The 17,537-nt window shown below is 42.6% G+C and overlaps 1 protein-coding gene across 2 annotated transcripts in view; it reads left to right on the forward strand.

The window, feature by feature from the left end:
* Positions 1-7,013: 7,013 nt before the first annotated feature.
* Positions 7,014-17,537, forward strand: part of palld (palladin, cytoskeletal associated protein) — a 66,472-nt gene continuing 55,948 nt past the window's right edge. For both annotated transcript variants that reach the window (XM_083970758.1, XM_083970759.1), the window contains exons 1-2: positions 7,014-7,207; positions 8,904-9,878. In XM_083970758.1, coding sequence (XP_083826884.1) covers positions 8,905-9,878 — 974 coding nt within the window. In that variant the 5' untranslated portion in view covers positions 7,014-7,207; position 8,904. The remainder of the gene's footprint in view (positions 7,208-8,903; positions 9,879-17,537) is intronic.

Raw genomic sequence — 17,537 nt, forward strand, 5'->3', positions numbered from 1 at the left:
CTGATTTTTTAAACGCCGCCGTCAACACACAAGTGGACTCGTCCACAGCATTAACTGAGAGAGGAGTGCAGTGCAGGCGCGGGGGCGGAAGCGCGCGTGTGTGTTTTTCAGAATAAAACACCAATAGACAAAAAAATAATCGTTTATCTTCGATTACAGTGTTTTTATGATCGTAAGAAGCCAAAATCGTAATCACGATCAAAATTCGATTAATCGTCCAGCCCTACTCTCCGCCGGAGAGAGACGCCTGGAAAAGAAGGCACAAGGGTGAATCTTGTTGTCGGCAGTGGAGCGTTGAGAAAGGACAGCCCCCACACCCACATCCGAGGCATCGACCTCCACAACAAACTGCTGGTTAGGATCAGGGAGAGTCAGAATGGGAGCTGAACAAAACCTCTGTTTCAGGTGCTGGAAGGCCTCTTCAGCAGCAGGAGTCCAGCGGAAAGAGGTTCCTGGAGACGTGAGAACATGTAAAGGAGCGGCAACAGAACTGTAACTTCTTATAAAACGTCTATAGAAGTTTGCAAAACCCAGAAAACGTTGAAGTTGTTTCCTTGTCTCCGGCCTGGGCCACTCAGACACAGCTCTGACCTTAGAGGGATCCATCTGAAGACTACCCTCAGCCACAATGGACCCCAGGAAGGAAACCTTGGAGACGTGGAACTCGCATTTCTCTGCCTTCACGAAAAGCTGGTTCTCCAGAAGTCTCCGTAGGACCTGGCGTACATGTATAACATGCTCCTGCTTAGATCTGGAGAAGATTAGGATATCATCAAGATACACAAAAACAAAGCGATCGAGCATGTCCCTTAGCACATCATTCACCAGAGCTTGAAAGACAGCAGGGGCATTGGTTAAACCAAAAGGCATAACCAAGTATTCATAGTGGCCACTAGGGGTGTTAAAAGCCGTCTTCCACTCGTCGCCCTCCCGTATCCTGACCAGGTGGTAAGCATTGCGCAGGTCCAGCTTGGTAAAGATGGTAGCCCCCTGTAATGATTCAAAGGCAGACATGAGGAGAGGAAGGGGGTACCTGTTCTTAACAGTAATGTCGTTAAGGCCTCGATAGTCGATACAGGGGCGCAAGGTCTTATCCTTCTTCTGCACAAAAAAAAACCCAGCACCAGCAGGAGAAGAAGATGGCCGAATGAGCCCAGCAGCTAAAGACTTCTGAATGTATTCATTCATGACCTCCCTCTCAGGGGCAGAGAGGGAGTACAACCGACCCCTGGGAGGCGAGGATCCAGGAAGGAGCTCAATGGCGCAATCATAGGGTCGGTGCGGCGGCAGGGAGGAGGCTCTGGCTTTATTAAAAACCTCCTTGAGATCCAAATACTCTGGGGGAACAGCAGAGAGGTCCGGGAACACAGAACACACAGAAGGCTTGGGAGAGTCAGTGAAAGGAACAGCAGCAGTTAAACATGAGACAGAACACTGCTCCCCCCAGCTAGAGATGAGACCCGTTTTCCAATCTATCAGGGGATTGTGCTTCTTCAACCACGGATAGCCCAGAATAAGTGCCATGTGAGGAGAATTGATCAGGTTGAAAAAAAGTGTCTCAGAGTGGTTACCTGACACTTGAAGCTTCACTGGTTGAGTACGGTGAGTGACTCGGCTTAGCAGACGTCCGTCCAGAGCATGAGCCACTAATGGTTGAGGCAACAGCTCCGTATTCAGCATGAGCTGTTTGGCCAGTTCAATGTCCATAAAATTGTCATCAGCTCCTGAATCAATGAGTACAGACAACTCAAGAGACACAGAAGGAGTAAACAGTTTAGCCATGGTAAGAGGTCGGTTAGGAGGACCAGCTAAGGTTCGGCTCACCAGTACCCTCCTTTCTACTGCTGAGCCCTGTCTTTTACTGGACAGCGGGCGAGAAAATGTCCATGTTGCCCACAATAGATGCACCGCCCCTCAGACATCCTCTTCTGTCGTTCCTCAGGAGATAGACGAGTGCGTCCCAGCTGCATGGGTTCCTCTGGGGCAACGGGGGAACTGGAGGAACCAGAAACAGACAGTTCAGGAGATCCCTCACCCGCTCGTTGCTGCCTACTGTAGGTTGGGAGATGCGTAGCACGCTGGGATCTCTCCCTCTTTCTCTCCACCAGCCGGTTATCAATCTTGACAGCAAGGGAAATGAGAGCATTCAGGTCTGTAGGGATATCAAGGGGAGCCAGTAGATCCTTAATCTCCTCAGACAATCCACTCAAAAAGGCATCACAGAGGGAGGAGTTATTCCAATCACTATCAGCAGCCATTGTCCGAAATTCTATAGCATACTCAGAGACTCTGGATCTTCCCTGACGGATCTGTAGCAGTCCTCGGGCTGCCTCACGACCAGGTGTACAGTGCTCAAAAACCTGACGAAGTGCCGTGGAAAATTCAGAAAAACTGTGACAAACCTCTGACTGCCTTGCCCACTCTGCTGTTGCCCACTCTCTAGCCTTGCCTGTGAGGTGAGTGATCACAGTGGCAACCTTAGCTCTCTCTGAGGAGTAGGAGGAAGCATTTAACTCGAAAAGAAGAGAGCAGTTTACCAGAAATGAGCGACAGGTGGCAGGATTCCCCTCGTACTTCTCAATCTGAATCCCTCGTGGTTCAGGAGTATGAGGGCCCACGTGAGGAGGTGGGATTACAGGGTTGGCCTCCACCACAGGAACCGGGAGTGTTGTCATGCTCTCCTGCATCACCTGCATCTGGTTAGCTAATGCACTCACCATTGATTCCAGGGAAGATTGCATGCCTCCTTGTTGTGTTTGGAGATGCTGCATGCTTATGGAGAGGGATTCCAAAACTTCCTCATGCTGGTGAAGACGCTGACCCTGGTTGCGTATGGCAGCGCTTATGGGGTCTGATCCTGCTGAGTCAGTCATTGGCCAGATTGTACTGTAACGAACAGGCTTGGAGACTCAAGTGCAGAGATCAAACACACACTTTATTACAGGACGAGCAGAGGTCATTCACAGAAAGGCAGTCCACGGGGCAAAAGTACAGGCAGGGGCTAGACAAAGGCAGAATCAAAAACTGTCCAAAAGTCCAAAAACCACAGGCAAAAGTATCAAACAGGGCAAGGCAAGAGCAGGGTCAAAAATACTGACAAGAGGTCAAACACGGGTATACATACACTTGAAGAACGCGTGAGAGCTTGGAACCGAGGAACCTTGACAATCTGGCAAGGTAGGTATGGAACCCTCGGTGTATAAGTACTGAGTGGATGATTAGTGATGGCAAACAGGTGTGGCTGAGAACTGGCGGGAAACTTGACAGGAAGTGGGAGTGAAACAAGGATGAAACAGAGCTTAACAAAATAAAACAGGAAGTGAATAGAGTCCAGAACACATCTATACTCTGTGAGCATGACATACTCTGTGAACAGCAATATGGATTCAGGAAGAATCGAACCACCTCATTGGCTCTAATGGACTTTGTTGAACAAATAACAAATGCAACTGAGAAAAAACAATATACTGTGGGGGTATTTTTTGATTTACAGAAAGCATTTGATACGATAGACTTTACTATTGGATAAGTTACAGAGGTACGGCATCAGAGGTTTGGCACATGATTGGTTAACCAACTACTTACAAAACAGTAAGTAGTCCATATTAACAAGACAAACTCAGAATTTCTGAAGGTCACATGCGGGGTGCCTCAGGGTTCAGTCCTGGGTCCATTGCTGTTTCTTTTATACTGTATATTAACGACATATGTTTGGTTTCTAAATCCCTGAAATGTATTTTATTTGCTGATGACACAACTGTGTTCTGTAGTGGATCATTTGGGGCAGCTTCTGGATATGGTAGAGAAGGAGCTACAGAAATTCAAAGAATGGTTTGACTTAAATTATCACTCCATCTCGGTAAAACTAAGTGTATCATATTTGGAAAAAAGCCCAGGAATTCAAGCAGAAACTTAAAGCAGAAGTAAGCGATATATTTGTGTTAATATAAGTCTTAAATTGTTATATCTTCCGACAGCAATCACTTACATAGAGTGTTTGGACCGAAACACGGGTCTGTCAGTCACTCTGCTCTGCTCTGAGCCGAGGAGAAAACTTTTCTCGTATCCTACAGTTTTTATCCAATGAGGAGAGAGAACGGCATGCAGGGCTGTGGTGCAGCCAAGGGATGCGCGTGAATGTGGTGACGTAGGGACGAGGACTGTTATGGTGCATTCAAGGCAGCCCGTAACTCGTGTTTTTCCGACCTGTGAAGTCGTACCAGTTCGATCTGGTACGAGTTCACGGGTCGGAAGTTACGAGTGGCCGTTATAGTGACTTTCACAGGTAAAACAGGTCGGAAAAACACGAGTGGGTTGCCTGGAACGCTACAAAGTCGTAAGTTGTCACTTGAAGCTGTAATTTACGGTTTCAAAAGCCTGCCTGGAACGCAGCATTAGCCGAAACGACCGGATCGCTTACTTCTGCTTTAACAATAAATGATGCAGAAATTGAATTTGTACCTGAAACCAAATTTCTTGGAGCTATCATTGATGATAAATTAAATTGGAAATCACACATAAATTATGTCAAATCCAAAATGTCAAAATCTATTGCAATTCTTTATAAAGCCCAAGCTTTCCTCTCTCAACAATCACTAGTCACATTATATTATTCATTAATTGCCCCTTATATGACATATTGCATTGAGGTCTGGGGAAACACATACAGAACAAATACAAATTCTATTTTTTTTTATTGCAAAAAAAGGCTATAAGAATCATCAGTAATAAACCTTTCCGTGAGCCGACCAACTCACTATTTAGTCGCCTGAACATTTTGAAATTCAGGGACTTAGTTGATTACATTACAATACAAACCATGTACAAAGCAAAAAAATAAACTTCTTCCTCAAGATATCCAGAATCTGTTTAAAATGAAGGATTCCAGTTATAACCTGAGAAGACCACTATTATTTGAGAAACCAAAGACTTGAACTACTGTGAAAAATCACTGTCTTTCTGTTAGAGGGGTTAACATCTGGAATAATTGTCCTGAAAACATTAAATTATGCTGTACTCTAGTCAGCTTTAAAAGACTTTATAAGAACAACATCATTTCTCGTTACAGTATGGAAAATTAAGTTCAATGATTTTGTACTATTTTGGGTTATGCGCTGTGTACAATTCTTTATTTTGTTGTGATCAGAAATTTAAGTGCACTGATTAATTTCAAATGTCTGTGATCTGATCCTATTGTATTAATGTGTATATATATATATATTATTATTATTATTTTTTTTTTTTTTTTAAGGTAAAAGGGGTAGGGGTATATAAGCTTTGGCTTCAACCTACACCCTTTCGGTTATATAAGCTTGATATACCGAAATAAATAAATTCATTCATTCATTCATTAAATTCATTCAATTATTATTCTTTTTGATTAATATCTTAATTATGATTGAAAACATAGCCGACAATCTTAAACAAACATATTCTATACTTTCATTTTCTCAAATATAAATCGAGGTCAAATAAAATACAACATAAAATCTGAGCTGGTGCATCTTGATTCACGGGGGTCGCCAGAAATTTGTGATGTCAAAATGGGGTTGCAAGCTAAAAAAGGTTGGGAACCACTGTCTTAAGACAAAAATGACTGTTGAATATGTGTTTCCTTTGATGCTAGTGGCGTCAATGTAGTGTCAATTCTTCTAGAGGCATGGAAGGAAACATAACAGCATACTGATACTTAGTGAGAAGTAAGTCTACAGCATGGACAGAGACTCTGATGTTATAATTGGTAGTATAATATAATTATAATAGTTCTATATAGTTATAGAGTTAATCTATATAGTCTATAGTTAATCTGATGTGTGTGAAGACATTGCCAATGCCTGACGATATGAGCAGTACGGGTCTGACCTGAGAGAACGCTGTGAGGGATCCAGTAATATTTTTAAACACTACAGATAAATAGTGTATGCACGCACAATTAAACATAATCTATGACGCAAGGAATACTGTTGTGGTGTGCACATGTGGTATAAAAAGCAGAGTGCTTGAAATATAACAGCACTATTCTTACATAGAGAGACCACAAACACATATGACACATATAGGTTACTGAGGTCACCACTAAATAATGCAGTTGTTTTTAATAATACCATACATATCATTATTGCTAATTGTGGTATGGTGACAAGTGAGAAGAATTTTAGATTACTAGTCAGTAAGCATGTGTGCACATACTGTGTGTGTGTGTGTATGTACAGTAAATAGTTTGGAAATTCCTTCCAAACTTATCACTGGCACTTAACTGTAATCAGTAGATTAATGAAGAACCAGAATAGCTCTGAGAGCACAAAATGTGATAGTGGCCTCGAAATAGACTAAGTGAGGCTGCATGGCCTCTGACTGTCTGTGTCTGTGCACACTGGCATTTGTTGGCAGGGCAGACAGAAGAACTGATTCAGACCTTTACACGCTCTCTGTAGGAAGCATCGACCTTGACCAAACCTGCTGCTGAAGCTTCATCTCAGCTCTTTTTGTGCTGAGTCCTCCCCGGCCCTTTTTGAGATCACTTACTTGCAGCCAGGTGAGACAGACAAGTGGGTGGTCTGGGGTCATTGGGTCAACTCAGCTCGACACGGTGGCAGCACTGATGAGCTGCTGTCATGGTACTGCAGTGAGATGTCTTCACTTGACAAATTATAACCATCAACTGACTTATTCAGCTGCATGTTTGATCTCTCCTCATGACTCAGACCTGCATGTGCTGCTGCAGTGACTGATGCACATTAAGTGCTTATGAATGTTGCATGAACCCGACTGTCCTGCCTTATTTGTGCATATTGAGGATATACAGTGTCAAAAATTGTATTTTAATCTGCATGCATCCTTGCAGCTCTGTTTACTGTGTTTAATTAACAAATACTGTGTGAAAAATGTCACCACTGCCTTCTGTTCCCCAGGACTACCTTAACACTCTCTCCTCTTGCCAGTATTCTGGCTGTGAAACCTGAGCCGGGGGCCAAATATAGCCCCACACAGTGAGCAGTAAGGGACCAGGACAGATGGGACAGCAGGCCACTGCAGAGGCAGTACGCAATTGGACCCTGACACTGAAAGATCCTGCTGGCCGTCCGACCAATAAGGCTGCTCTTCTGGAGAGAGAAGCTTCGTTTTGACTCATTCTTACTAAATAAACAGGACAAACTTGGAATCACAAAACCAGGAGAGCGTGTTTCAAAAAGTCGCCCACTTTAAGGTAAGTTTGGTCTTTTTAAAATATATATTTTCATTTTCATTTTACAGCTTAGATGTTAATTGTTTATCAAGAGTATGAGCCATATCATTTAATGTGACAGGGGCTCTGTTTTAGACATCTTTACTTATATATATTAATCAAATCACAAAAAGGCATGTATCGGAGCTTCTGCCATGTTTTTGAAAGGGATTTCGATTCATTCTCATTTCAAAGTACTTTGTTATTAGATCTAACACGTTCTGTGGAAATTGAAATATAGCATACTAAGATAACATATTAAGGTTTTTCTAAGAAAGAACAGGAGCTAGTAGAAACTGTGAGAACACTTTGTCAATCATTCTTAGTGCCTCATTTTCCACATTCATATTTAATCAGCACTGTGCTGATCATGGAACGTTTGGGGGATAAGAACACGTCTTGTTATGTATATTTATTACTTTACCCCTCTGGCTGTCAGTGTATGTCTGCGCACATCCAGTCGTACCTGTGTGCGTGTGTGTGAAGGTAGCGTCTGAAGGAGCCCTCTCCTCTCCTCTGCTCAGGGTGGGTGGGGTTACGCCGCTGCTGTGAAACATAGCCTAGGAGATTAAAAATAACAACAGCTGGTCTTCAGGACGCCATGAGGCGCTGAGTGTCTCACTGCGTCAGACATGTATCCACACCACCAGAGTCACAACATGTTGTGCAGCTCCAGTCAAAGTCTCCACAGATCAGAAACATGCTCCTCAAACTAAATTACTCACTGTGCTGCTGAATGATGTGGCACTTTTATGATACATGTAGCCTAAACTCGCATGTAAGAAAGCATCAGATGATATTAATGTGTTTGTCTTCACTATTGTTTTGGATTGTTGTTAAATATTCCCTCTGTACACATGCCTTAACTTCCCTGTACACAAAACAGCACAACCATATTTAGAACATTTTTATGAATTTATTGTATGAGCAGACTGATTGGCAGAATCATAATCATTTTGTATGAAAAATGTTATTGCAGTCTGTGTTATAGTTTGTGTTATTTAACTGACATTGTTTACTCATGGATTGTGTTGATAATTGATTATCATTTGGAAAAAAAAACCCTCATGTAATGATAACAACTGTCCCTATTATATGATTGTGAACAGAATCGATTTACTATAATAATAATAAAATAATAATAATAATGAATTTTATTTGTAATGCACTTTATATTGAGCAAACAATCTCAAAGTGCTACATTAAAAAGATCAAATTTGGAGAGAGAACATCTCCCCCAAAAAAACAACTAATGAAAGGCTTTTTTAAAAAGGTAGGTTTTTATAAATAAAGTCTGATAAAGCAAGGACTTTTTAAAATAAAATTATTAGTTATTATTCAAAAAACAACCGATGTATGGATACGAAACAGATGTAATCTGTATTTTTAGTCCGAAATGTAAAGGAAGAAACGGGGAAAGGAAGAAATGTTGGTTATGTTGACTGTGACCTCAGTAAAAGCTTCTGTTAATACCCACCAACTGTGTCCAGACAACAGTGGTCTGAGTCATCCTGCCAGCTATGGCATGTGCGTGATGAAGCATCCAGCTTTGTCAAGTTCGATTTCCCTTCTCTCTGTTTGTCATCTCCTCTTTTTACTAATGGGTGTCAGATATAAGCTGTAATGTCCAGTAGCATGTAATCTGCTGGTTAATGGAGCTGCTGTGTGTTTCATGCAGGATGCAGGACGGGAGTTGGAATCAGCCACTCCCCCTCTCTCTGCTGCTCAAGGACTCAGCAGCAGGCGGGACCTTGGAGGGCAATGGAGGTGTGTTTTCAGAGGCGTCCTCTGACGGGGAACTCTACCTGGACTCTGTGACAGAGCGGGATTCTGGAGACGGGGACTTTGCAGATCTGACTGCCTTCTTAAGCGCAGAAGAGATTAACCGCAGCCTGGACCTGGCCTTTGAGGCCTTTGGCGAATCTGAAGATCCAGGCCACTCTAATCCTACACCTCAGGAGCAGGTTCTCCAACCTAGTCCCTCCCACCCCGTTAGAACCCAGACTACTGAAAACCTCATCACAAGCACAAACCTGCACCACCAGACCAAAGCCCCCTACCAGGATGATAACGCAGCAGTCAGAGTCTCCTCCAGTCAGAACACTGCCCTCAGCAAACCTGCACAGGTGTCCAGCGAGGCTCCGTCCTCCGCTGAGAGAGTTGTCCGCCTCAAACCCATGCCGCCAGTTTATAAGCAGGATAAACCCAGGCTACTTCATGAAGGCCTGGAGCTGAACGAGCGGGCGGCTTCAGCCACGGAGTTCTGCAGCCGAGCTGCCACGTTCATCGAGGAGCTGTCCTCCATTTTCAAAGGTTCCTCTCAACTGGAGCAGGTGGAGGAGGACTCCTCCTCCCCTGACAGTGGCTATCTGTCTCCTAGGAGCCAGCGGCCGGTCCCTCAGGGCTCCGTCTCTGCTCCCCCGGTGCCTCCCAGCCAGCAGACCCCGTACAGCCAGTCGGACGTGGGTCCTCAGCCTGGGGGCCCCGTGGATGTGGCAGCTACTGCCAGGTACCAACAAACGGGAGCTCCGACCTCAGCTGAGCCCCTGTCCCCTCCTCAGTTCCTCCAGAAGCTGAAGAGTCAGGAGGTGGCAGAGGGAAGCCCCATCCGTCTGGAGTGTCGAGTCCAAGGAAACCCCCTCCCACTGGTCAGGTAGGTTTGACCTGAGTAATATCATGTGTGTGTGAATGTGAGATTTGACAGGTTTTATATTCTAGCAGGTTTTTTTTTGTGTAGTGAACAGCAAATGGCAGATAATATTGTAAATATTTACAATATAGCAATATTGTGATTCTACTCCTCGACGTCCCTTTTCATCCTTAACAGATAGAAAGAAATTCAGAAAACAATACGAGCTCATCAAAATGAGAAGTTAGTTTTCTCTTTAGTAAATCATTCTATTGTATTCACTCTTTGAAAGATGTTTGATCTATTTTGTTTTATACATAATATCTATCATGTTTTCTGGTATCTTCACAAACAAGTTTTCACATTTCTTAATTGGTTAATTTATTGATTATTTGCTTTTTTGGCTTTTGGCATTTCTATGTGGTACAGATGAGGTGGTGAGTTCAGCACTTTGACATATTGAAGATGGTTGAATTGAAGTAAACTCTAAAGAACTGTTCACACAGATGGTGATGGATGGAGAATGTCCTGCCATTCCTGCTGTTTAGGTGAAGGAGTTGTTTATACTCACGTGTAACGTAGATATCGTCTTGACTCAGACTTTCACTTTTTGTTTTCACTATTTCAGTTGACCATTATAAAGACATTCTGTCCTGACATTGGTTCTCCAGGTGAGACTCAACACCTGAACAGGGGTCAATTCGCTCAACTTGGTGAAACACGTTTTTGTGGTAACTCAGCGAGCAGACCCTTCTGGTTGTTATTAGTCATGGTCTTCAGACGCCTGTCTCTGAGATTTATCTTGAAGCAGAGGAGATGTCTTTGGCGCAGCTTCACCTCCTTCTCCATGGAAAAAGGAAAAAGTCCAGAGAGGTCAAAATACCAGCAGCACTCAGTCTACAGAACAACATTATTGTTAGACCAGCGCAGCTCAGCTCAGCTCCGCCTCCATCAGGGTCTTTACAAACACATTACATGCTAAAAAAAGTGAATTGGGAAACTATGAGACAAAATTTGAAACAACCAATCATATGCAGATATGTATATATCAGCCAATGGAACGAATATGAATTTGAATATGAATACAAATTAAACTGAAGAAAAGCAAATCTCCCTGCACAGCCACAGTTCCTCAGGTGCAGGTGGGTAGCAGGAGTGCGTAAAATCAATAGAAAAAGACGGCCACCGCACACTGATAAGACTCTGCTGATATACTTTATTAATGAACAACGCGTTTCGCTTTCAGCGTCAAAGCAGAGTCTTATCAGTGTGCGGTGGCCGTCTTTTTCTTTTTCTATTGATGAATACAAATTACTTTATTAATCCCTAAAGGGAAATTGGGAAAAAGGGGAAAAAAAATGTTTAACAATAAAGTTGTTTTGTGCACTGCAGCGTTGCTGACCTTTGACCTCTGACCCCCTAAATTAACCCATTAGAGGGGAATTCTATTTGTTGTTTTTTCTTTATTGGATAAATACATTTAAAAATGTTAAGAGCAACTCTTCTTTCCGCCTGGCCTGGATTATCCACACAGCAGTGTTAGTCACTCTCTAATGGATAAACTCTGCAGCATGACCAAGGTGTTGCTTCATTTCTTATTAATGTCATTTGATCACAGCAAATAGAGTTCTGTCCACTTTGATTGCACTGGTCTGAAGGTAGAAGTCCCACAGTGGTAGATCTCAAAGCTGCTGCAAACGTTGTTCCACATTTTACCAAGGGGCAAATAAAAAAACACAACTTCATAATCCAGCGAAGGAACGTGATTTTCCAGGTATACTTTGATTTGAGTGAACACAATCCAAGAATACACTGACGTAGAGTGTGTGTGTCGGTGATGCTGACCAGATTCGGTGTCAGGGTCCGGCCTCTCTGACCCGGCCGTTTCAGATAAGCTGAGAGGTGACAGTTACCCATGTGTTGACAAGTGGAGCACCTGGTTTGGGGTTTGGGGGGGACTTCCACCCTGTGTAAGAACATGTGTCCATGGGTACCTGTGCCAGTTGTCTAATTTATGCCTGGATGAAGTGTTATTCAGCTTGAGAGGACTGTAGAGCCGGCGCTTGGCAATTTGCACCAGTTCATCAGCAAACTAAAAATACACTGCATGCTCTCTTGTTTCTAGATCTCACAGCTCTGTCAACACACGGCTGTTTACTATGGACAAATATCTCAACTAAGTCAAGTTTTGATTGTGATAATTTCAGGGGGATTATGGCGGCCTCAGTTTCACCTTTGAATTATTAAACCCTAGAAATTTAAATATCTACTGAACTTGAAATCAAATTTTATTTAACCTTTATTTTGACAGTGTAGATCCATTGACAGCGGGCTCTCTTTTTCAAGGACGCCCTGTAGCAGCAGAGTAGACACAGAAATCACAAAAACATCAATACAATACAGTAAAAGAAGAAGGTAATAAAAATTTTAGGTAACACTTTACAATAAGGGTCCCTTAATTAACGTTAGTTAGTACATTATTAAGCATTAATTAACTGTTTACAGATATATTAACAATCATTATTATGTATTACTTAGGATTAGGAAACACATTAATTAGTGTAGCCTAAGCAGTTAATTAATGTTTATTACTCAAAGTTAGTTAATAAATTTAAAAGTTGAATAATGTAATTAGTTATCATTATGTATGCATTACTCAGCATTAATTAACACATTCGTTTATATATTAATGCTTAATAATGTGCTAACTAACATTAATTAAGGGACCCTTATTGTAAAGTGTTACCAAATTTTACAACATAGTAGACTAAATGAGGCAAGTGCAAGTCAAATGAACGTTTGGATGTGTGTGTACACATTATAGATGTGAAACCTGCATTGAAAATACTGTGGATCTTAGTAGTCTTCGTCTTGTCTGAGTTTATTATAATCGACCTTTCAAAAGGTCCAGGAGAGTCAGAGTTTCAGTTTCAGGGAGTTTTAAACAGGCGATGCGTTTTTAGGTATCTGTGTAATCAGAAGACATAAAGTCAGTGGCCCAGGTCGTGTATCTCCTCAGTCCGCTATGAGGGGCCTCTTCCGTGGCTGTATAAATAGTCTTGAGGCCAACAGGAGCCATGCACAGGAATGCAGGCAATGCAATGACAAGGCGTTTTCAGTCAGCAGCCTCTACGTGTCCCCACACCTTCTTGGGGAATATGAAGGTAGTGTGTAGCGTGTTTTACCACAGGGGAACAGGAGAACTTACTCACTGTGGCTGCACCAACCTGCTATAACCAGAGGTGGACAAACTATACTGCTGCATTTCTGTATAGTGTAGATACAGTACTTCTGCTATGATTTCAACACTGATGGAAATGGCCAGAAAAACAGAAAAACATAACTGAATCAGGTAGAAAAGCTGTCCATCAAACTCATCAAAAGAACCTTGCATGGTCTCTAAAGTTGGATGGAAAATGTTTGTGAATTCTGGCCACACATTTCAAACAAAATGAATCTTTGTTTAAGTTCAAACATAAACTTGAAGCATCTTCTTCCTCATCTTCATCTGCCAAGTTCAAACTGAACTGGTCAGACGTGCAGCAGCACAACATGACTGACAGTGCAGGACTGGGACTGGTTTGACTCCTGTGATCAACACAGTGCATCTATCATACTAGAAAATACAATAGATTAATTCTTATAGTTAAACGCTCCGCTTTAAAGTAATACATCTTTAATTTCTCCCCAGAAATGCTGTGGAGTCAAAAGTACAATAGTTGTCTTTGTGAAGGAGATAAAAGGCATTTGTTAGATAATGGAGAAATGTACAGTACTCAAGTAAATGTCCTTTATTACTGTCCACCCTGGCTATAACAGAGGAGATGAATGGAAAGCTAGGAGGCAACATGTTTGGTCACAGTGGCAGCTCTTTAATGAGCAGTTCTCAGTTTTGTCTGTACGCTGTCAAAAAAAAGTGCTGATTACGAACACTAGATGGCAGCAAATTATCTGCTATTCAAAATAAAACTGCAACCCCTAGGAAGCAGCTTCTAGGAAAAGATTAAAAGTAAGACGAGCGCTTGCAAAGACAGTGAAGTATCAGTATCTGTGCTGAGACGTCCCCTCAGCCGGAGGACAGACTCAGTCTTCTGTCTGTCCGCTGTAACCTATGTACAGTACAAGTGAACGTAGTGGGACCAGGCTGCTCTGCTCAACTCAACTGTAAAATTAACACCGCACAAGACCTTTTCATCTCATTCACCCTGCTCATAACTGTAACCACATGCTACACAATACTTTTACTGCCTCTCTGTGTAAATTGTACATTTCACACATATGTATAAAGCTGGTGCCTGCAGAGCTGTCTGCAGCTGGATGTGCCCGTGGTTGGACCTGCTATCACGCACATATGCATGCTCTTTATGTGCTCTGGAGTTAATGGCTTCGGTTCACTATTTTCCTCGATTGTAGCAACCTGCCCTTGAAAGTTTCCGTGCTGTTATTTGTACGTGTGTGTATGTGTGTTTTTTTTTTTTGGTTGTTTTTTCAAGGCTGAATTCAAATGCCTGATTTCCATTTAGTGTTCATTTCCCATGGGCAGCGCCTTTGATGCCAGTCCAAGCAGGTGATGCACCTCCTCACCTCGCTCCCAGCTCTCTCTAGGCTTAATGAGCTGCTGCTGAGCTGATGCCAGCATTTTGCACAGCCAGTGAAAGAGACATTCCTTGTGGCTGGGCGCTGGGCGCGGCCCTCTGTGGTCGGCCACAATTTGTCTCGGCCGGAGAGAGTCTTATGGTCCTGAGCGCCTGGTATTCCTCAGCTTGTCCTCATGCTCCTCACACACAATGCTTTATGCAATGCTCTGTTTGTAATGATGCATCGCTGGCATTGGGATGCGTGTGTGCTCTATCCTTGTGGGAACCACTTTGTGCATTTTTTCAGTCTGAGGTCATTCGGGGCCTTTCTTTACTTCTTCAAGGGGATAGTTTGGGGTTAAGATGAGCTGTTGGCATAAAGGAAGAAAAAATGAATGTGTGAAATCTGTGTGTGCGTGTTTTGTTGTTAAAGAGAGCATATCTAAACAAAACCGATGGTGTGAGGTCGGGTCGTGCAGAACACCAAACGCTGCAGGTGCCTGATGACTGATTCCTCACCGTTTCAATGCATTACAAAGCAGACAGGGACGATCCATCTCCGATTGTGGCGTGCTTGGCCCGGCGAGCTATTTTAGGCTTTTTGTGTGATGCTCTTCCATGTCATTACCCGAGCTGCCTGCTGTGCAAACAAGGCATTTCAAAACCTGAATAAAGAGAGATGGGCAGTTACGCTAGAGAGCGGCCACGCCTTCTCACTTTCAACCGTTTCCCAAAACACAGGGGAAGATGAGAGGCTGCTGAAGTCTTCTGCTCTGGAATCCACATGAGGCGTCTCCGACATCAGGCGCAGACGACATCCCATTATCTCATGATGGAATTTGTAGTTAAATATAAAGTATTGTCCTGGTTTGAATATAAACACTCTGCCCTAATTGAGCTAACAGTGACCAAGAGGGTCGTAAACACCAGAAAGGCACAGACATAAAAGAAGATGTAAGTGTTTTTTCTGCTGATGACTCAAATAAATTGTCATGTTTTACTCCTGTGGGTACAAACAGACTTAGCTTGGTCCTGTAAACCAGACCACTGGTTCAGATTATGGACTAATTCATCCCTCTGCAGGCAGAAGGGTCAGCGCCCACTGATCTGAGTCGTGTGCAAACTCTACATCTTCTCCTTGTGCCTGTGGGTTTTCTGCAGTCACAATCCAAACACATACAGTACAGCTCAGATTAACAGGAGTGACGGTGAGTGTGAACAAGTGTTTGTCTCCATGTGTTGGTGGTGTATGCTGCACTCAGCCCCCTCTGACCTGAAAAGGATAAAAAGTATCATCAGTGAATCATGGGTATCATCTTAAATGTCACCATGAGTAAAACAACTTTTTGGTGCATGCTGATATGACTCTGAGTCACACTGTTGATTTGGGTTGGACAAGAAAGAAAGAAAGAAAGAAAGAAAGAAAGAAAATGTATCTATACAATTATACATACATTTATTTAAATATAAATATATATAAGCAAAACTATAAATGAGAAACAAAAAAGAAGCTACACCCATGAAAAATAAAGTTATGTGGGATAGTGTTTTTCTCTCTGTGTTGTTTTAAAGCACATTAGTTTTAAAACTCATAACTTGTTGGACCTGTTACCTTAAACCTTATAATCTTACTTCCAGTATTTTCTGATAGATGAGAGATTAGTGGACAGAAACACATCTAGAGTGTGGGTTATAGTTTGTAATCAAATTAGTGCTATTTAAGTTTTCCAGTCCAACTGTGATGTCATTTTTTTATGGTTGAACAAAGCATTCAAATTCAACCAATTGTAAGTGTAAACATAAACAGTAACACTACACGTGACTGAAACATGTTCAGGAAACACAGAGATGTTTCCTCTGGGTTTGGTTTCTACTTGTGTTTTGTTGTTGGTCTTAGTTTTTTTTTTTTTTGCTCCACACTGACTCGTTACATTTTCACACACTGCTAATGGAAAGATGTGGGTTTGGCACGTCAGCCTGTTGTTGCAAGAGCACTCACTATACCAGTTACAGTAGCCCTTCCTCCTACATTGTGTGAAACAGACTTGGTATGAGGTCATAGCAGGTGACCCAGTGCTGACTCATGACGTAGCCTGACTGTAATGCTGACTGTTTGGCCTGTTTCAGGAAGGCCATAATTTTAAATTCTCCCTCATGGGCTCATTTGATCTCTGCAGGAGGAGGGGGGAGAGGAAAGAGCCCTGGTATTTTTATACCTGCTTTTTTTTTTGCTACATTTTTCAAGCATGATGTCATTTCATATTTAGGCTTCAAATAATGAGAGAACCTGGAGCGACTATGGGGGTGCACTCATGCAAAAAATGAACTCTATATTGGGACTATTAGACAAAAACCTCACATTCCTGAAACATGAAAACATGTAAGAAGGAGGGATACTGTATGGAGTTTTTGCAAGTTGATGTGAGGCAGTCAGTTTGACGTATTGTTTAGTTCTCACTATGCTGATAACTGACCTTGTGTGCGTTAGACGTGTACAGATGTGCTTAAAGCCGTAGAGTACGTTCGACCTTGTTCGCTGCAGGTTGCCAAAGAATTTTGTGATGGAACCAGAAATAGACAAAGCGGCTTTAATGTATCACTGTCGAATGTGTCCGTCTGCGGAGGATACACATGGAGACATCAGCAGTAAAACAGTCAGATAGACACACGTCAGTGGTATTCTTCAGTGGTGCGTTAATGGCAGCTGCTGACGAATGAAGCTGTCCTGTCTAAGCCTCAGCGGTGGCCCCCTGGCCCTCCGCCGGCCTGGAGACAGAGTGTGAAGTTTCACCCAATGAGGTGAGACTTTTCCTTCTCCTCTTCCAGCCTCGGAGTCGAGGAGCCTCCCCGACCTTGACCCCTTAACGCGTACAGTCCCGAATTTCACTCTAATCTTCTTATCCAGTTACAGGTTTCCTCTAGGACTTACAGTATGCAAGGCAGCTCTGGCCGCAGAGATAAATTATTGTGTGTGTTTCATTACACTTTGTATGATTCCTCAGTTGAAAAGACCACACAGGGTTCAAGTGAAAAGTTTCTGAATGTATTTACATTTACTCATCAGCAGATGAAGAGTTAATTTGCAAAAGCAGATAAGTGCCATTTT

The sequence above is a fragment of the Trachurus trachurus genome, assembly GCF_905171665.1.
Source record: "Trachurus trachurus genome assembly, chromosome: 4".
NCBI lineage: Eukaryota > Metazoa > Chordata > Actinopteri > Carangiformes > Carangidae > Trachurus > Trachurus trachurus.